The sequence below is a fragment of the Pristis pectinata genome, chromosome 25 (assembly GCF_009764475.1).
Source record: "Pristis pectinata isolate sPriPec2 chromosome 25, sPriPec2.1.pri, whole genome shotgun sequence".
Lineage (NCBI taxonomy): Eukaryota > Metazoa > Chordata > Chondrichthyes > Rhinopristiformes > Pristidae > Pristis > Pristis pectinata.
Window position 1 is genome coordinate 19972857 of NC_067429.1, and position 22231 is coordinate 19995087.

The 22231-nt window shown below is 40.7% G+C and overlaps 1 protein-coding gene across 3 annotated transcripts in view; it reads right to left on the reverse strand.

The window, feature by feature from the left end:
- The window catches only part of LOC127583052 (acid-sensing ion channel 2-like), an 868039-nt gene that overhangs the window by 47763 nt on the left and 798045 nt on the right, over window positions 1–22231 (reverse strand). For all 3 annotated transcript variants that reach the window (XM_052038773.1, XM_052038771.1, XM_052038772.1), the window contains 2 exons: window positions 9180–9330; window positions 5275–5331 (listed from right to left, as the gene is read on the reverse strand). In XM_052038773.1, coding sequence (XP_051894733.1) covers window positions 5275–5331; window positions 9180–9330 — 208 coding nt within the window. The remainder of the gene's footprint in view (window positions 1–5274; window positions 5332–9179; window positions 9331–22231) is intronic.

A 22231-nucleotide genomic window follows, 5' to 3' on the forward strand; every position in this document is an offset into this window, starting at 1 on the left:
GAAACGCAGAAATGGAATTGAAACACAGCGCATCCCAGATGGTCATAATTCCCAAAATACTTCTCAATTCACTGCTATTTTAGTTTTCCAATCCATGCAGTTAAGCAATCTTGAATCTGATGGACTATTTCACAGAGAGGCTCATCGCAACACAGTAAATTCAGCAATGTGTAACCAACTTTCCAAAAGAAAAGTATCTTTCTCATACGAATTTGCCATGACTTTTTCTTTGGCTTTGTAACAAACGGGGAGCCAGTTGAGTTGGAGACCTGCCTGCACCTGCAAGGCAACGTTTGTTCTTGTTCACTCTGTTCTTCATAGCTGAGGGAGGACTGTACATCAAAAACTGTTGTTCATTTTGGCCTTGCCAGTACTTTAGCAGTCGTGTAAAAATGCATTTAGAATTATAGAGTCATAGAGTACTACAGCACAAAAACAGGCCCTTCGGCCCATCTAGTCCATGCCGGCCTGGTTTTCTGCCTAGTCCCATCTACCTGTACCCAAACCGTAGCCCTCCATACCTGTCTCATTCATGTACCTATACAAACCTCTCTTAAATGTTACAATTGAACCCTCATCCACCACTTCCGCTGGCAGCTCATTCCACACTCACACCACCCTCTGACTGAAGTAGTTCCTCCTTAAATGTTTCACCTTTCACCCTAAACCTATGACCTCCAGTTCTAGTCTCACCCAACCTGAGGGTAAAAAGCCTGCATGTATTCACCCTATCTATACCCTTCATAATTTTGTATATTTCTGTAAGATCTCCCCGCATTCTCCTGTGCTCCAGGGAATAAAGTCCTAACCTATTCAACCTTTCCCCATAGCTCAGGTCCTCAAGTTCTGGCAACGTCTGTAAATTTTCTCTGCACTCTTTCAAGCTTATTGATATCTTTCCTGTAGGTAGGTGACCAGAACTGCACACAATACTCTAAATTTGGCTTCACCAACACCTTATACAACTTCACATAACATCCCAACTCCTGTACTCAATGCCCTGATTTATAAAGGCCAAAGTGCCAAAAGCTCTCTTTATGACCCTATCTACCTGTGACACCACTTTGAAGGAATTATGGATCTGTATTCCCAGGTCCCTTTGTTCTACCACACACCTCAGAGCCCTACCATTCACTGTGTAAGTCTTACCCTGGTTTGTCCTCCTTAAGTGCATCACCTCACTCTTGTCTGTATTAAATTCCATCTGCCATTTTTCAGCCCATTTTCCCAGCTGGTCCAGATCAATTTGCAAGCTTCGATAGCCTTCCTCGCTGTCCACTACACCCCCAGTCTTGGTGTCATCTGCAAATTTGCTGATCTAGTTTACCACATTGTCATCTAAATCATTAATATAGATGCTGAACAACAATGGACCCAGCAACAATTTCTGCGGCACACCACTAGTCACAGGCCTCCAATCAGAGAGACAACCATCTACTACCACTCCCTGGTTTCTTCCGCTAAGCCAACGTTTAATCCAATTGACTACATCCTGAATACCAAGCGACTTAACCTTCTGGAGCAGCCTCCCATGCAGGACTTTGTCAAAGGCCTTGCTAAAGTCCATGTAGACAATGTCCACTGCCTTCCCTTCATCAAACTTCCTGGTAACCTCCTCGAGAAACTCTATTAGATTGGTTCGACATGACCTGCCACACACAGAGCCATGTTGACTATCCCTAATCAGGCCCTGTCTATCCAAATACTTATATATCCTGTCCCTCAGAATATCTTCCAATAATTTACCCACGACTGACATCAGGCTCATCAGCCTATAATTTCCCGGCTTATTCTTAGAGCCTTTCTTACACAACAGAACAACATTTGCTATCCTTCAGTCCTCCGGCACCTCATCTGTGGTTAAGGACGTTTTAAATATCTCTGCCAGGGCCCCTGCAATTTCTGCACTGGCCTCCCACAAGGTCCAAGGAGACACCTTATCAGGCCCTGGGAATTTATCCACCCTAATTCACCTTAGAACAACAAGCACCTCCTCTTCTATAATCAGGTTATGGTCCATGACCTCACTACTCTTTTTCCTCAGTTCTATAGACTCTGTATCTGCTTCTGAGTAAACACAGATGCAAAAAATCCATTTAAAATCTACTCTCTCTTTTGGCTCCATGCATAGATGACCATGCTGATCTTCAAGAGGACCAATTTTGTCCCTTGCTATCCTTTTGTTCTTCGTATAGCTACAAAAACACTTTGGATTCTCTTTCATCTTGTCTGCCAGAGCAACCTCATGTCCTCTTTTAGCCCTCCTGATTTCTCTCTTAAGTGTTCTCTTGCATTTCTTATACTCCTCAGGTGCCTCATTTGATCCTAATGGCCCTTACCTGATATGCGCCACTTTCTTTTTCTTTACCAGGGCCTCAATATCCCTCGATAACCAAGGTTCCCTAAACCTGCTAGACTTGCCTTTTATCCTAACAGGAACATAAAGATTCCGTACTCTCAAAATTTCACTCTTGAAGGCCTCCCACTCACCAAGCATCTCTTTGCCGGAAAACAACATATCCCAATCCATGCCTGCCAGATCCCTTCTGATGCCATCAAAATTGTCCTTCCTCCAGTTTAGAATCTTAATTCGAGGACCAGTCCTATCCTTTTCCACAATTATCTTGAAACTAATGGAATTATGATCACTAGGTCCAAAGTGTTCTCCTGCACTCACTTCTGTCACCTGCCCTGTCTCATTCCCTAAGAGGAGATCCAGTATCACACTATCTCTAGTTGAGACCTCTACATATTGATTAAGGAAACTTTCCTGAACATATTTGACAAACTTGATCCCATCAGTCCTTTTACAATATGGGAGTCCAGTCAATATGTGGAATGTTAAAATCACCTGTTATCACAACTTTATATTTCCTGCAACTGTCTGCTATCTCTTTACAAATTTGCTCCTCTAAATCCCATTGACTATTGGGAGGTCTATAATAAAGTCCCATTAACGTGGTCGTCCCTTTTTTATTCTTCAGTTCCATCCAAATTGCCTCAGTAGTGCAGCCCTTCAGTATGTTCTCCCTGAGCATTGCCATGACATTTTCCCTGATGAGTAATGCCACCCCTCCCCCTTTAATACCTCCCCTTCTAGCATGTCTAAAATAACGGAACCCCGGAACGTTGAGCTGCCATTCTTGCCCCTCCTGCAACCAAGTCTCACGAATGGCTACAACATCATAATTCCACGTACGGATCCACGGTCTAAGTTCATCTGCCTTACCTACAATACTCCTTGCATTGAAATAGACACAACTCAGAACATTAATCCTACCACGCTCAATCTTTCAGTTTCCATCTTTGCTTGTAGTTTTAACATCTACTTTCCCCACAGCCTCTCCATTTGCTGTCCTGCCACTCTGGTTCCCACCCCCCTGCAACTCTAGTTTAAACACCCCCCCCCCCCCCCCCCCCCACCGAGCAGCACTAGCAAACCTTCCCACAAGGATATTGGTCCCCCTCCAGTTCGGGTGCAAATAGATCCCACCTGCCTTGGAAGAGAACCCAATGATCTAAAAATCTGAAGCTCTCCCTCCTGCACCATCTCCTCAGCCACATGTTAAAAGGCACTATCTTCCTATTCCTTGCCTCACTAGCACGTGGCACAGGTAGCAATCCTGAGATCATCACCTTGGAGGTCCTGTCTTTTAACTTCGCACCTAACTCCCCGAGTTCCCTTTGCAGGATCTCGTCACTTTTCCTGCCTATGTCATTGGTAGCAATGTGTACCATGACCTCTAGCTGCGCACCCTCCCTCATTAAGAATGCTGTGGACTCGATCCAAGACATCTCTGACCCTGGCACCTGGGAGGCAACATACCAACTGAGAGTCTCATTCTCGTCCACAGAATCTCCCGTCTGATCCCCCAACCAATGAATCCCCCAATCACTACTGCTTGCCTCTTCTCCCTCTTCCCTTCTGAGCCAAAGAGCCAGACTCAGTGCTTGAGACCTGACCACTGTGGCTTTCCCCTGGTAGGTCACCCCTCCCCCCCCCAACAGTATCTAAAATGATATACTTGTTATTGAGGGGAATGGCCACAGGGGTACCCTGCACTGACTGCCTATTCCTTTTCTCTCTCCTGACGGTCACCCAGCTACTTGCCTCCTGCAACTTAGGTGTGACTGCCTCCCTGCAACTCCTGTCTATGAACCCCTCAGTCTCCAGAATGATCTGAAGGTCATCCAGCTCCAGCTCCAGTTCCCTAACATGGTCTGTAAGGAGCTGCAGCCAGATGCACTTCTCGCAGATGTAGTCATCAGGGACACTGGAGGTCTCCCTGCCTTCCCACATCATGCAAGAGGAGCACACCACTGCACTGGGTGTCATTCCCACTGCTCTACTTGTGCAATAATAAAGAAAGAAAGAGAACTTAAAGAGAATCTCACCTTAGCCTCCACCCCTTCACGCCTAAGCCTCTTGAGCCAAAGCCTCAGCTCCCTACTCTTACACTGGCCCACTCACACAATGGCTACTCCAAAATTTAACTAGAGTTTTTCTTTTCAGATGAATTCTTGTAAATTTATCATTAGATTCAACCAGGATGTGAGTTCAGACTGGAAATGGTTTTACATTTATCTCATAATTTTTCCACTCCTAAAACATTAAAATAAAAACCCTGATTTCATTAACCTTTGGGGAAAATAACAATAGAGTTGAGACTTTGGGATATTTGTGTCAACATAAGATCTTTATGTAAGTGTACCTGCACAATGTGTTTATTTTTAGTGCCACTGTGGTCAGTAAACATGCAGAAAGGACAGTAAAAGCATCAAACTAATGACATAAATGTACTTCAGTGGGCAGTACTAACACATGCCCAAATATCCTGCTCAAAGCAATTGTTGAGAGCTGTGTGGTTACTGTTAAACTGGCCCACCTAATCAGCCCAAGAAAAACCTAACAGTTCAAAACTTTTAATTCCTGATTTAAAACAACATAAAAAGCAAGCAAAATGTAAATTCCAAGTGCTTTTCAAAATTTAAAAATAAATTATAAGACAAGTTGTGTTAGCACTTAAAAATGTAACTTAAAAGAAAGAAAATGTAATGTGGATGTATTAAACTCGTGTAATAATTGCACTGCTTTGATGTAAACATTTTTAAGTAGAGCTATCAAATGCTAGCAATTGTAAGTAGCATTGGCATGTCTGCAATACTCGTATAGGCTTCCACTACTAAGCACATCAAAAGTTCTCATCCAGTAATACATGCAGGTGAAGAGTGCAAATTATTCTTGCCCAAGAAACTGAGAGAGAGCTAACTCACCTAAAGTAGGCTCCACACACTCCTTGTATTGCTCAGGGGTACAATAGTGAGCATCACCTGTAAAGGAGGTTAGTGGAAAGTCATTATTGAATCTTCCTCAGAATCTCTGAACATTGTATTGTCCAGGATTGGTCACTTTAGAACAGAGGCAATATAAAACAATATCCTCAATATAGTTTCTTTGTAAACGAACAAAGAACTCCAATCAAAGATTTCCAAAGCATGGTGTCCAATTGAAATGATTATGTCTGCCGTGGCTCTTCACTAGATCAAAGCAAAACAAATCCTATGACATTGCTCTCCTCATAGTTCTGTGCCCTAGCCGGCTTCAATATTTATTTTTCTCTTGAACGATACAGTAGGCCTGACTTCAAATCTTTCCCATACTGTTTGCTGAGCTTTTGAAATCAGCATTTTAACTGCACTTTCAGGTTCAAATCCCTGTGGAGCTTGCTGGACATCCACAGCCACACACTGTAAACCACACAGTCAGAACCCTCCTGTGGTCTCACTGTCCAGGGAAATTAAATGATCTAGAGTCACTTCAGTTTGTTTTAGTTTCAATTACTTTAAAAGAATAAATATTGGAGGAAAATAGGCAGAGTTATGAAAGAACTCAATTCGTCAGACATTTTAGACCCAAAAAAAGGCAGATCTTACACACAAATGATGTCCTTGCCTTGGAAGCAGTAAACAGCAAATTTTCCCTATTAATTGCTAGGATGAGGGAGTAGTCTTATCAGGAGGGAGAGAGTATGACAGGCCCTGTAGTCACTAGAGTTTAGAAGAGTGAGAGAATCTTATAGAAATATGTTTCTCAGAGAACTTGGACTGAGGTTAGCCATTTAGGATTGAGTTGAAGAGAATTTTCTTCATTCAGAGGATTGTGAATCTTTGGGATTCTTTACCCCCGGTGTTGTGTATACAGTTGAGCTTATTCAATACTGAATGATAGATTTTTAAACACTGAGGACATTAGAGGATAAAGGGATCAGGCAGGAAAGGAGATTTAAGGTAGCAGATCAGACATGATCTGATTAAATGAGTGAACAGCTTCTGTTACCTTATTATACCTTCTTAACGGCAAGAGATTCAGAGCCACAGGGAAGCAGAGAGTTGAGTGCCTTTGTATCTAGGTCACTAAAATGCATGGATACAAAACTGGTAAGGAAGATGAACTTAGAGCATCACACAAAGCACTGAAGGAACTCAACGGGTCAGGTAGCATCAATGGAGAGAAATGGATGGTTAACATTTCGGGTCAAGATCATTCATCTAGACTGAAAGAAAGAGGGGACATAGCCAGTATAAAAAGGTAGAAGGAAAGGAGCAAGAGATAGCAAGTGATAGTTTCAAACCTGCGGACAAGGGCGGTGCTGTTGTAGTCTGGCGGACTGGCCTTTACCCTGCAGAGCTCTCGGACACCTCCTCTTACCCACCCCGGACCAGGACCCCACCAAGGCTATCACTTGCTAGTTCTTGTTCCACCCCTTCCCCCTACCTTTTTATACTGGCTACCGCCCCTCTTTCCTTCAGTCCAGATGAAGGGTCTTGACCCAAAACGTCAACTGTCTATTTCCCTCCATAGATACTGCCTGACCTGCTGAGCTCCTCCAGCGTTTGGTGTGTTGCTTCAGATTCTGCAGTCTCTCGTGTCTCCAGATGAACTTAGAGCCTTGATTAGCACTGGGAATAAGACACTGTGGCTATTGCAGAGGCATGGTTGAAAGAAGGGCAGGACTGGCAACTCAGCATTGCAGGGAATAGAACCATCAGCCATGACACAGTTGGGGTTGGGCAATGTAAAACAGGATGTGGCGTTGCAATATTGATTAAGGAATCCATTACTTCAATAATGAGGGAGGATAAGGAGGTATGAATAATGAGGGATGAGAAGGCTCTTTAGGTAGAACCTGGGAACATAAAGTAGGTGGGAGGTAGTCTATTACTTTGCTGGGGGTGCATTTTGCTCTGATTTATTCACATACCGTCTGGTATGTAAACAAATCACAGCAAAATGTGAGAGTAATAGGGTTAGAGTAATAGAAGATTCAACTTCCTCAATATTAACTGGGATCACTTCAGTATTAAAGGTACAGAGGGGTGGGATTTTTGTAATTGCATATGGAGAGATTTTTGAGCCATATATTGATAGTCCTACCAGAGAAGGGATAAATCTGGACCTACTCTTCGCGAATACAGCAGGTGGTTGAAGTGTCAGTGGGAGAGCTTTCATGTAGTTACGGAAAGGGATAAGAACAGTTTGGAGATTATAGCACAGAATCAGGGAAAGATTGATTTCAATATCATAATAAAGCACAAAAGTGGACTGGAAGCAGTGACTTGTAGGTGATTCCACTTTGGACAAGTGAAGTCGTGAGAGTTCAGGTCAACATGTTCCCATAAAGGTGAAAGATACGGACAGTAATTCCAAGGAATCCTGGATGTCAAGGGATATCGAAGGCCAGATAATGAAATAAAAGGAAGCATATGACTGTAATAGCAAAGTAAGGACAGTGCAAACCCTTCAGCAGTCATGGGAAGGAATCTCAGAGTCCTGATGCAGCGTCTTGACCCAAGATGTCGACTTACCCCTTTTGCTTCCATAGATGTTGCTTCACCCGCTGAGTTTCTCCAGCATTCTGTTTTTTTTTTCAAGCCCTTCAGGAGTAAAGAAAGTGTATGGGGCAGGGTAACTTAAAAAAATAAATTAAGAGAGCAAAAAGGGGGACACTAAATGGCACTGGTGTACAACACTAAGGACAATCCAAAGAATTTTCTGAGTACATTGAGGGCAAGAGAGAACAAGGGAAAAAGAGCCCATTAGGGACCAAAATGGCATGTGCCAAAGGACTTGGGCATGGTCTTACATGAATAGTTTTGATCTGTATTCACTCAAAACACTGCATTTGGAGAAATTTTGAATCTTTTAAGAAAAATAGATCACTGACTCCTTTGGAATTTGGACTTGTGGAGAAGGACCTTCCCATCTTTCCAACCCAGCCAGCAAAGCTACACTAGAACATGGAACACAGTACAGTACAAGAACAGGCCCTTTGGCCCATGATGTTTGTGCCAACTATGATGCCAGACTAAACTAATTCCATCTGCCTGCACATGGTCTGTACAATGTGTTCCAGGCACCTATCACCCTCCATGTAAATAAACTTGCCTCGTACATCTCCTTTAAATTTACCCCCTCTCACCCTAAACCTACGGCCTCTAGTATTTGACACTTACACCCTGGGAAAAAGACTTTGACTATCTACCCTGTCTCTGCCTCTCATAATTTTACGTACTTCTATCAGGTCTGCCATCAGCCTCTGATGCTCCAGGGAAAACAATCCAAGTTTGTCCAACCTCTCCTTAAAGCTAATAGTCTCTAATCCAGAAATAATTCTGGTGAACCTCTTCTGCACCCTCTCCAAAGTCTTCACATCCTTCCTGTAATGCAGCAACCAGAAATACATACAATACTCCAGTTTTATACAGCTGGAATATGACTTCCTGACTCTTATACCCAGTGCCCAGACTGATGAAGACAAGACCTTCTTTACTGCCCTATCTACATGTGTTGCCACTTTCAGGGAGCTATGAACTTGGACCCCAAGATCCCTCTGTACATCAATGCTCCTAAGGTTCCTGCCATTAACTGTATACTTTTCACTTACACCTCTCAAAGTATAAAACCTCACACTTATCCAGATTTATCTCTAACTGCCTTTAATCCTCCCTTATTTCCAACTGGTCTACATCCTGCTGTATCCTTTGACAACATTCCTCACTATACACAACTCCACAAACCTTTGCATCACAATTTAATTTAAACATTTGTTGCAATTCCCCTCCTGCCTGCCAACAGATATCGAGACTGCAGGAGAAGGAGCGTGGGATTCCTTGCTTACCTGGCATGTGCACCATCCGACAGTTGCAGTTCTCCACCAGGTACCTGGTTTCACAATCAATCCTGCAGGCTGTGATACTGTAGCTTGAAAAAAAGTCTGTGTTGACAGCTGAAGATTGGCAGTCTCCCCAGGGTGGTGGCAGGTATATCAGCTAAAAGCAGCAGCAATGCAGACATCAAGCAGTACATTACATTTCATTCAAAGCCATTTCAATAATACAATATTTATCACAGACAGCTTTATGCTCAGCCCCACTTTCACACTCATTTATTTGCTGTAAAATTCAACAAGGTTGTAAATTTTGGTTAACTTGAACTAAGAGAGGATGCTTAGAGTAGGATTCAAATGTTGAGCTTTGACTAAAAAATTAACTGTTAACACAGCAACTGTTCTTCTGGTCTCCATGGTGAATGGAAGGAGGATGATTCTCCTGATGGATGAGTCTCAAATAAGGGGTCACAGTCTCAGAATAAGGGCCAGGCCATTTAAGACTGCAATGAGGAGAAATTTCTTCACACAGAGGATGGTAAATCTTTGGAATTCTCTGGCCTGGAGCCTCAATCATTGAGTTCACTTGAAACAGACCTGGATATTAAGGGAATCAAGGGTTACGGGGATAGTGCAGGAGAATGGAAATGAGGTAGAAGATCAGCTATGATCATGATAAATGACGGAGCAGATGTAAAGGGCTGGTTGGCCTACTCCTGCTCCTAGTTCTTATCTTCTTATTTTCCAATCTTTGATCTTGCCAAGAAATTTGTGTGATTGCAGGAGTGTTAAAAGAGGAGAGCACTGAGTTTGGGTTTAATGTTTAAAACTCTGCTTTTCAAATGACAAACCCTCTTTATGCCATTGGATGTTTATCGTGGTAATAAGTGGGTGAAGAAGAATATTCTGATTATAACATGGAAATGTTGGAATTTCTCTTTAGCAATGATCAATGCATAATGCTGGAGTCCAAAAAGAAACTTCACAGATTCTCATTTAAAAGTAAAGATGGATGCAAAGTCATGTTTCAGCACTTTTCAGGAATTGTCAACGTTTCTGGTCAAAATCCTGCATCAGTACTGAGAGTGGAGAGGGGAGATAGGATAAAGAGGAGAGGGGAACAGTGAACAGAGGACAGGGGGGTGCTGAAGGATGATGGGTCGATCGAGCCAGGTATGGAAGGAGGAGGGGTGAAGTTAGGAGACGTGGTAGATGGATGCAGGGTTTCAACCAAAAACATTGATAATTCCTCCACCCCACCCCCACAGATGCTGCTTGACCTGCTGAGTTCCTCCAGCAGATTGTTTGTTGCTCCACCTATCATTGTTGCTGTGGTCTGAAAAGTGCTGAAACACATGACTTTGCATCCATCTTTACTTTTAAATGAGAATCTGTGAAGTTTCTTTATGGACTCCAGCATTATGCATAAATAATTGCTAAAGAGAAATCCCAACATTTCCATGTTATATTCAGAACATTCTTCTTCGCCCACTTATTACCACGATAAACATGCCAATTCACACTGATGCACGAACATTTCAGACAGCCATTGTACAGATGTCCAAACATCTCTCAGGATGGATTTTTTATGCTGTTTATACTGAATTCAAACTTCATATTACAAAGTTTTATTTTCTTTGTCAATGAAATTCACTTCTGGAGCTTGTAAACTTAAATGTTACCCGTCAAAGTCAGACATATTCTTTGGTTAAACATACTTTACGAGAAAATGCAAGATATGGCTCCAAAGTTGAACAGTATTTCTATAAGACGTCAGCTTAGGTGTTCCCAATCCGCAGAAACTGTCATGCAGAAAGCCTGGGCTATCCAGCTTTCATCCAGATTGCTGGATAACCACTGACCAGTATAACCACATCATAAAGAACTACAACAAAAATACTGAGCTAACACGAAGTATCAAGCTAACGAATTGGGTGGAAGAGAGTGGGTGTACAGGGCTATGGGAAAATGTATCAGGACTACCACCCGGAAACCTACAAAATGCACTTGCTTTATTTGCAAACTAACTGGATGTTCAAAAAATTGCAGAGAGTTGTGAACGCAGCCCAGTCCATCACGTAAATCAGCCTCCCCTGCATTGACTCTGCCTACACTTCCCAATGCCTCAGGAAAGCACTCAACCTAATCAAGGATCCCTCCCACCGTGGTCATTCCCTCTTCACTCCTCTCCTGTTGGACAGAAAATACATAATCTTGAAAGAACATACCACCAGACTCAAGATCAGCTTCTGTCCTGCTTTATCAGATTCTTGAATGGACCGCTCATATGCTAAAGATGAATTACTGATCTCCCAATTTACCTCGTTGTGGCCCTTGCACTTTATTTGTCTACTTGCACTGCACTTTCTCTGTAGCTGCTACACTATATTCTGCATTCTGTTTTCATTTTTACGACCTCAGCATACTTATGTATGGCATAATCTGCCTGGATGGCTCGCAAAGTTTTTCACTGTATTTCAGTACACTTGACAATACCAATACCTATTCTGGGAGACAAATCATTTCCCTGTATATTGCAAAGCAAAATGCTTTGAATTGCTCCTTTGTTGGAGCAGAGATATTATATGAGACATAAGTGGATTAACAGTTAAGAAAGCCCAGTGTGATTCCCTAAACTGGTTTTAATTGAGGGATTTGGGAAGGAATTTCCTGAATACGTTTTTCCTTATTAAGATTGGTTACTTTCCTTGATTTATTTTGTAACTCAATAAGATTATATGACTTTGGGGATGGAAGATATTGGAAAATGTGTAGTCATAGAGATCCAGGTACCATGAGTATGGAACAGGCCTGATGGTCTTTCCCTGGCCATCGCTTGTGTATGATTGTATATTGAGAAACAATCTGTAAAGTTCAGGAATATAAAAGCTACATTGTTCTGCTTTCTGTAGAGGGTGGGGCTCTGTGCTGAGTGGAATAAAGTGTGACATACTGCTCCAAACATACGCCACAACTATAAGTCACTTTTCACTACCCTGGACATTACTCATTAACATGCAGCTTTATGGACGTGTTTTTGCTCTGAGTTCCTGCACCAACGAGGCATAACCACACTCTGTACAATGCCTGAGCTTCAGTACACTTTTCTGAGACATCAATGGGACATTATGGTCCACTGAGCTCCACTCCACTCTTGAACTCTCACTCCAACACCTGTACAGACATTACTGTCTGAATCTCCACAACACTACAATAATCATGCCAATTCACCCTGATGCATGGACATGTCTGACAACTACTGTATAGTTCAGGTGCCCAAATATCTCTCAGGATGGATTTCTTTACATTGTTTATATTGAATATAAACTTCATGTTACAAAGTTATATTTTCTGTGTCAATGATTTTCCCAAAATGTGTCAATGAAATTCATTCCTGGATCTTGCAACCTTCAACGTTATGTGTCCAAAATGGACTAAAATTGGCCTGTCATAAGATTAATCAGTAGGCGAGATCAATAAACCTGTGGCAAGAAAGAAATGATCAATAGAGACATATTTCAATTTTATTTTACTAAAGACTGAGTTATTCCACTAGCCTTCTTTCTGGCTTGTGTTCACTTTCCCCAGATCATTTTATATTAAAATAAATGCAATGGTGCTCAGCAAACAAATTACAATATCTGGTACAGATTCTCTGGAGCTCCCCTGGCCATTTTCACTGAAGTAGTTGCACATAGTTTTTCAAATGCAGCACAGTAAGTTAGCCTGCCATACATAATCCAATCAAAGTGTTCAGGATAGGTTAGATCATAGTCGTTTCAGCCTGAGGTCATGACGTAGATGGAGGTGACCTGGCACCTGGCATAAATAATTGAATTTTGGAGAGGACAGTGCCGCCCTGGCTAAATTCAGCTCAGGCCTCAGGTTATGTACTGTAACACAGCAAGTCGATCTGGTATTATCTAATTGGAATAATTGTAGATCATTAATGCTACAACATTCTGGGGGCTGGGGCCTATTAACTGGGGCATTAATAAACTTCCATAAACAAGACTTAGTCTTGTGTTATTTCTGGAACAGAGTTAACTATTGTAACGTACCTAGTTGCTTGTCTTTGTATTCTTCGTTTTTTACTAATTTCTCTGCTGTCATATACAAGGAATGCAGTGATACAGCAGTATGTACCAAAATAAACTGTTTTTGTTAGCCTTGCTTTAAAACCTTCAATAATCTTTTAAGTTCTGGTCAAGTTAAGTTTAAGGAATTCTTTGAGTTTGTGTTCTCTGATCCTGGTTATTCCGAGTTCCTGTGATCCCTCTAAATGCAAGGATCAGGAAGTGAAACACTGATGACCCCCAACACTGACATTATGAGGTGACTTAACCTGAAGGTTCTTTAATCACAGTAAAACCAGTGATATTCACTTCCTTTCCTGTTATATGTCATGTGAGTTTAACTGAAGAGAAAAACTTGTATTTATATATCTACTTTCTAACAGCCCCAAAGCATATTACAGCCAATGAAGTAATTTTGAAGTGTAGTTACTGTTATAATATAGGAAACATAGCAATAATTATTTTTCACAATGAGCCCCACAAACAACAATGTGGTAATGATCAAATAATTTGTTTTTACTGATGCTGAGTGATGGATAAATATTTTCCAAGACACCAGCGATTGTTCCTGTGCTCTTCTTCAAAACAGAACCATGGGATTTTTCACATTTATTCCAGAGGTCTCAGTCTAACATCTCTTCTGAAACAGAGTGAACAATTCTGTTAGCTCTGCTTGGTAGTTGGATTTTTGTGCTCAGACCTCTAGAGAGGGACTTAGAGTTATCCTCTAACTTAAAGACTAGAGTGCAACTGAATGAGCCATACCTGACACTTTGCAAATGGAATGGTATTCATTGGTTTACAAAGTCACTTTGGCCAGAATGCCACGTTTCTCTTTTGATTGGTCAAGTTTATTTCAATTGAACAATATTTCCCATGAAACGTTGTTCCATTGAAATGACCCTACTGGGTGTCAACATTGGCTCTATGAACAGTAAAATGAGTCATTCACATCCAGAACAGGCGACCTTGGGCAGTAACTGCAGGCAGCAGTCCCATGACAACAAGATTTGGACCCATGACACCAATCGCAAAGCCAAATTGGTCGTAATAGTCTTGTAATGCCCCTGAGATTGGCCACATAACTCCTTGCAAAAAGCACAAAGATGGAATATTGAGTCACAATCCCCTGTTTCAGGTGATATTTCAGCATATGATAGCAGTTGCAGGAATCGACATCCATGACCTTTCAAATTTCTTCCCATAAGCTTCAGTTTAATGTGCTCAGTAAACAAATGTTGACTTGGCACCAAGTAAAACAGATAGCAGAAAATAAATCCGTTGTCAAAATGTTCCTAGTTCCTCATTTCTCTGTACAATGGATGATTGGTATTAGTATTATTTTATTAGTGTCACATGTACTGAGATACAGCGAAAAGCTTTTGTTTTACATGCCATCCAGACAGATCATGAAATACATAATTACATCAAGGTAGTAAAAAGAAAACTGAATCTAGAAATATAGTGTTGCAGTTACAGAGAAAATGCAGGTAAATAAATAAAGCACAAGGACCTCGACGGAGTAGATTGGGAGATAAAGAGTTCAAGAGTTCATCTTTTAACATACGGGAGGTCTGTTCAAGAGTCCGATGACAGTGGGACAGCAGCTGTCCTTGAGTCTGGTGTTGCGTAGTCTCTGCCTTTTATATCTTCTGCCTGATGGGAGAGGGGAGAAGAGAGAATGGCCAGGGTGGGTGAGCTCATTGATTATGTTGGCTGCTTCCCCGAGGCAGTGGGAAGTGTAGGCGGAGTCAACGGAGGGGAGGTTGATTTGTGTGATGGGCTGAGCATCTATGATCTATAATCTATGGATGATCTATGTTCATGTTTTGAAGCACTGATCAACACCCCCATAATCACAGTGGTGGCACCTTGGAACAGCAGCTTTAAAGCTTCAGCAACCCAGATTCAATCTGACCTCTGGTGCTGTCTATGTGAACTTTGCATTTTCTCCCAGCGACTGCATGACTATCCCCCAGCTGCTCCAAACTCTTCCCACATCCAAAAGACATGCTGGTTGGTTGGTAAATGGGTTACTGCAAATGGGCTGAGTGGCCTCTGTTCATGTGCTGAGGAAACATGACACCACTTAAAGAACAGCTGAAAGAAGATGTAGACAATGTTAAGTCTGCGAGTCACTGTTCTAAATAAAGGATTAAAATTGCGCAAAGGAGCAGTGAAAGATCAGCAGTTTTCTGTGTGTTAAGAGATTCTTTGTAATAGTTAACAGTAAATATTATTAGGTTTCGATTTTGTTTTAAATGACTCATGCTGGAAAAAAAGATTTTTGTTCCATATCCCATCAATTTAACTCAAGCTGCTTTCATTGACTTGCTTCCTTTCCAGTTACAGAATTAAGTGATAGGGTCTTATTCCCTATAGCTTTCATGTTCAATTTTAAGATGAAGAATCATTTAATTACTTCAATCCAATTTCTATTTTTGTATAGTAAAATGCCGACTCCAACTTGAAATCCAACATGAACATTTTACTGGAAGTGATTCTGTGCTTCATCAGATACTAGAGCATCCCTAAACACTTCCCATTAAACAGAATGTTCAACCGTTGAAAGTCTTGATGGAAAGTAAGTTTGCAGCTGTGGGATTTCTTGAAATGTCACCACCTCATTGGCACATTTACTGATTCCATTAGATTGTGTAATACACTGGGTGCAATTCATAGCACATATAGGAAAAGATGAATTTATGTTGTGCAAATGAAAGACATTTTGAACCAAAGGACTAAATTCAACTAACCACCTATTGCATAAATATAATTCTTGTTTTCATTACACAGTTCTTTCCTCTAACCCCTGATCAAAGTAAATATACAGATGCAAAGAAGTCCTTTCCTCCTTCTGCAGACTCTGGGCATTGTGGGATGATGGGGTGACAACAAGGATGTAGTTGGCTTATGTGAATAGTCCAGTGCAAGGAACAGCAGCACAGCTGGGCCTGTCCAGCGTTGGAAACAGGATTGTTAGGAAACCTGGTCACTTCATCTGCCCTTCTTTACCTCACTGTATCATACACTGTTCTCCAACTAATAGTCTGGATAAGAGACACGTGCATACATTCTGAATTAGCTGGCCATCCTTTGCCGGCTTTTATGCTGGGGACGCTACACAGGGGAAAAAAAACTGATTCAGAATGTCTGCACCCATTTTAATGGAGAGAAAAGACTGAAAGGAAACAAGATAAGTTTTTGGCAATTCACATTTTAGAAAAATTAATCTGTTGAAATGTTTTTATTCTTAATTATTTCCATAAAATTCTATAGTTTCATATTTTGTTACAACTTTGAAGACCATTTAGCCCACTGAGTCTATGCTGGCTCTCAGAGCAATCCCATCAATCACATTGTCCCACATTCTCTCTCATATGCCCATCAACTCCTCTCAATTCTGCTGCTCCCAATTACACTAGGAGTACTTTGCACAGCTAGTTAAGCCACCAGCATGTCATTGGGATGTGAGAGGAAACCAGAGCATCTGGGGCAAACACATGCTATCACAGGGAAAGCATGCAAACTCCACAAAGATAGGGCCTGAGATAAGGGTCATTGGAGCTGTGTGAAAGCAGCTCTAACTGCTACACCACTGTTAGCTTTGTTTAATACAGTTTTCAACACTTTTTAAACAAGTTTAAGGAACTTTTCAGTTTTGACAATTTTGATATTAGGGCAGGCCAGAAGGCATGGCTTAACCAGCAATCGAAGATTTTTCAGCTGTGATCCAAGCTCTATAACTCAAAATATTAATGAGAGATGCGGCCTGACCAGTTGAGTATATCCAGCAGTTTCTGTTTATTTCCATTAATTGCCCTTAGCCCCTAAGTACAAATCAAATAAAGATCTTTTTGTGGATCTGGCTTTTATTCAAATTTGCCATTCTCAACTTTTACCATTAATTCTTCCAAATATTGCCCGTTCCCTCTGTTTTTTTGTTTAAATGCTTGACTGTGAATAGTACACCAATATATCTTAAGATATTTATTATAATGGAAATAGGTTTCTTGATCATTTGCTTAGGTGACACTAAAAGGTATAATTTACAGTCAAAACACTTAGTGCACTTGGATCAGATTAAATTACCTCTATTTTCATTTTTTATACATCCTTGTAAATGCTAATCTATTAATTTTTCAGTTTGAATACTTCATTATTCATTAACCTTTGGAGCCTCATCAGTCTGAATGTAGAGATAAGGTTTCTAAACTGCTCAATCAATTGAAATTTAAGCTAGTAATTTTCCAAATGAATATATTTATACTGCTGCATATTTAGTGTCAGCTCTTCAATATACATTCTCATTGCAGTAGAGTTCAGCTTGTAGAAATCACCCTGAAGGACTCCCATTTTGATAGCATTAACTAGATAATTTTATTGATCAATATGCAAGGCTGTCTTATGCCTGTCTGATGAGCAAACAGTGTGGATTCCCAACCAGCTCTTCATTTCAGAAAATGCTTTAAGAAAAGAAGGAGAAATCCAAAAACAGATGGTTATCTGTCAGCAATCTGAAAGAAATGATGATTTAAAATTAAATTTCGGTCCACCATGAACTGAAGCATTAGCTAAATTCCATTTTCAAATCCTCGGGAGAGGTTCAGATGATGTTATTTTGACCTAAAAGTGAATTAGTCCTGAGTGAAACGAAGGATTGCAGAAAAAAAATTAAGCTTAATAAATATGTATACTGTGGTTCAATAACTATTTTGACAGCAGATGCACTTTTCCTTCTTCCTCGAATTTTCATTCTTCATTGTTTCCATGAACTTTCACCTTACAGGGAAAGGTTCTTAAATGGAGTGCTTCTTAAGCAGAACGTAAAATTAAAAAATTGATCAGAATGGAAGTCTGCTGTGGCTAGTAGAAGTTCATGTCAACTTGAACCACAAGTTTTAAAAAATTTTTAACTGTGTTTTAGTGTTATTGCAAATTAGTTAACAGGGTATTAGATTGTGTAACATTCATCCTCAGTGAGATTTTCTAACCCACTGGCTTTATAAAAAGGACAGTTCTTACACACTCACAATGTTACTGATCACACTTCTCCAAGAAGGTGCAACTTAAAGGGCAAGCACATTCTTTGTCTGCACTGAAACCTGCAAACCTCTGTGACCCCAAATAGAACTTCACACAAGTAAGTAAGTTTTTCATTGCACCTGTGCACACATGTGCTTGTGCATATTACAATAAACTCGACTTTGACTTTGACACTCATGCCTTGATTGTTTTGCTCAGGGACATCAGGGTCAGAGTCACTCTCAGCTTCCTAATCTCAGGATCATTCTAGTCTGCTGCTGCTGACACCTCCCACAGCTTTCTGCAGCAAGGTCATCCAAATTCCATATTCCTAGTTCCTTTTGTTTCAGTCCATCAGAGCAGATAGAACTGGCATGGGGATTTGTCACCACTGGAGTTTTTCCCCCACATTCATAGACTACACAGATACACCATACTCTTTACAGTAACCTTCCTGGCAAACTCTTGCCCTATTCTCCCTCAACCTGTCCAGACCCCTCTGACTATTTTGGGATTACTCTTCCCCCTCTTTCCCATCATTGAAACATCCTTTCATTGAGTAGCAACACTCTTCTGTAACTGGATAAGATTTAATTGCTACAAGACCTATTATGTGCCGGCTGCAAAGATGGTACCTACTGGGGTAACTACTGAAAGTTTCCGCATGGTGGTATACTGGGAACCACAACAAGATATCTGTGATCTTCACAATTGAATTTCTGACTCCTTATGTGACTGTCACAAACAGAATTGACTCAAGAGTGAAATAAAAAATAAAACAGAGAGAGAGAATTCAAAATAAACATGCTGGCAGTAAACACCTCAGTCTTGAATCACTGTGGTTCAGATTTACTGAGCTGGAATATGAATTGGAGACACTCTAACACATGGGGAAAAGAAGGAGTACCTGGACAGTTTATGTAGACCGATATCACACCTTACTGACAGGCGAAGGATGGGAATGACATTAGATTCATAACGGTGTGCACAGTAAGGGGTCTTACATCCCATACAATCATTGTGGGATGTGGATACAATCAATGAAAAATTATAGATACAATCACAAAATCTGATTGTATCCAGCAGGTAAAATGTACTTGCCTCCTCTGGGGAGAAGGGCAGGACTGACACAAGGATAGCCAGAATGTTGACTGTGGAGAGGGAAAACTTTACACAGAAGCTGTGGAGAATTTAATATATGGGAGAACAGATAACATCCATTGAAAGCAGGACTAAGATCTCATTGGAGAGTCATGTAAGGGTTTCAGAGAGAGAGAGAGAGACAGGATGATCCAGTGGTTGTCTTCCATTGGCACAAACCAACTCAGAAAATGTAGGCAGGACAACCTATTTGGAGAGCGCCATATGATTGGTGCTAAGTTAAAGAACAGGGCTTCAAGCTTTATAATTTGAATTTTTTTGAGCCATGTGCAAAATGATGTGAGAAGGAAATTAGGCAAGTGAACACATGACTGAAAGGACACTGAGACAGGAAGCAACTGTACATATGGGACAGATTCCACTTGAATTCGGCCTGTACCAAGAAAGGATAAATAAGATTTGCGAAGGCAAAATTAGTAAATGGGTGAGAAGGGGAGACTTGATGGGAAAAAGTAGTTCCAAAACAAATGAGAGAGCAGTGGGTAGACTACCAGTCAGAAATTGTATTTTGGACACTACAGGTAAAGGAAAGAAGAAAAGGATTAAAGTAACCAAACCAGGAAAAAGAAATAAGCAATAGTATAAGATGAAAATTAGAGAAGTGTGTTAAAGTGTGGGGCCCAAATAAACATTTCTTACATAAATACAAAGAAAGTAAAGAGCAAACTGGAAGCATTGAAGGTGCAGGGGTTACACTTGGCAGGTATAATATGGTAACAGCTGCATGACTGTAAAGACAAGAAACTAAATATAGGTTACAAGAGCTACAGAGAAGCTGGGGAAATTGATAAAGGGAGAATTAATGATGAGAAAGGATATTACAAGACCTAACAGCATAAAGTCAAGAAAAAGAAAACAGTTAAGATCTAGGAGAGTTGTGCAGAGGCCACCTGATGAAGTAATATTTGCATTGTTGCAAGAATTAAATCTGCATGTAGCTAAATCAGTGTAGTCTCGATGGATATTTTAATTTTCATTTAGATTGAGATAAGCAAGCCACCTGAAGTCTGAGAGAAAGTAAGTTTCTGGAGAGTGCCATGTCAGAAACAGTCATAATAATGAGATAGATTTTATTAATAGCCTAATGGTTCACAAACTTTTCCCTAACAGCAGTAACAAAATAATAGTGTTCAACATGTACTTAGAAAGGAAAAAAATTAAACAATCATTAAGACGCTAGATAATAGTAAGATTAACTTCTGTGTTGAGACCAAGATGGTCTGTGGTAAACTGTGAAACTCTGCCAATGGATAATACCACAGTCCACCAACAGAAGGTGTTTAAACAGGAATTTACTCAGATCTAGGACCAGCTTATACGACTAAAGGGCAAGAGCCAATAAATCCCAGCCGGAGGTGAATAAAGAAAAAGGGGGTACAGATGTCTAAAAGAAAAAAATACAAATTAATTAATGCTTCAGTGACTAGAAGAGATAAAAAGAGCATCAAAAATTGGAAAAATAATCAGCTGAAGTCAGAATCAGTTAAAAGGCTGCTGTAGCTATTGGGGTAACTTAGAAGCAACAACATGCTTTGCATCTTTGGTGGTTCTAGGACAGGATGTCCTCATGACATTTATCTCCTCTCCCACAGAGCTCCAACAACCAGGGTTCAATCCTGACCTTGGGTGCTATCTTTGCAGAATATGCATCAGGAACTAACGGGGATGCTCTAAGAGATGCATGAAATTGACGGACCAAATGGCCTCCTTCTGAATCATAAGGTAAAATGAGAAATATGGGGCTGCGTGTTTCCTGGCAATTTCCTGTCTGAGCATAAGCAGACCTGAATCTGCTCAGCTTCTCAGATCAGACATTTCCAGACCAGTACCAATAGGCAAATAAGAGAAAAGACAACAGAAAGGGAGTATTTAAAGAACCTTGCAAAACATGTCAAATCATCACAAAAAGTACTAAGTTGGAAAGAAAAGGTAGTCAAGGGCAATGCATACTTAAAAATAGTGGTCATATTATAAATGAAGATTAAAATAAAGCACATGTTTTAATTGTTAGGGATTGAATGTCGGAAGTTATGTAGGTAGCAGCCAGTTAATAGAAATGAGAACCAGGCTTCAATCCAGGCAAGGAAAGCTGCAAAAACAAACACTATTGTATGCAGAGAAAGCCATCTCTCAATATAGTGTTAAAAGAAGAATGCTTTGTCTGTCTAGATTCCAAAAAGAGATGTTTGAATATGCAGAGGTGTTCTTGTCATTTGAGATGTGTGTTCATTGTAAATATGTAATTCTACTGAGCCACTTGCCTACACCCAAAATGTTGAAGTATTGGAATTGTAACTATTGAAATTGTATTTAATCACCTGCTGTTTTCTTTGTGCTTAAAGAATATAAAACCCCAATGTATTTTGAGTTCAGGGAGAATCTCAAGAGATTCTTCCAGAGTGCCTGTTTGTCGGACTGAATAAAGGTCTTTTACATCTACAAGTCCAGTCTCCATGTGGCTCATTCAAAGTCAGAACATTTGGGGGCTTGTCCAGGATATGCTTGTGACACATTACATGACCAACCTCTCCAGCAGTCTAAGGGGATGGACATTTTTAAGTGTTGAAACCTGTAATTAGATCTGTTTGGGCTAATGACTGTGGGATCGCTATGTTTCAAAGAGCAAAGCAGAGAGCTGGAAAGAGAGATGTAAAGTGTGATTGTGTGTCTGTGGGTATGTGCAAGGGACCAGCTACTAGATGGCATTTGGTAGTTTGATGTGACGAGATCATCGGTTGTGGTATATGGTTAATCACTGTTTGGAATATGAGGAGGCGTGTATACTCTCTCAGTGGGTACAGA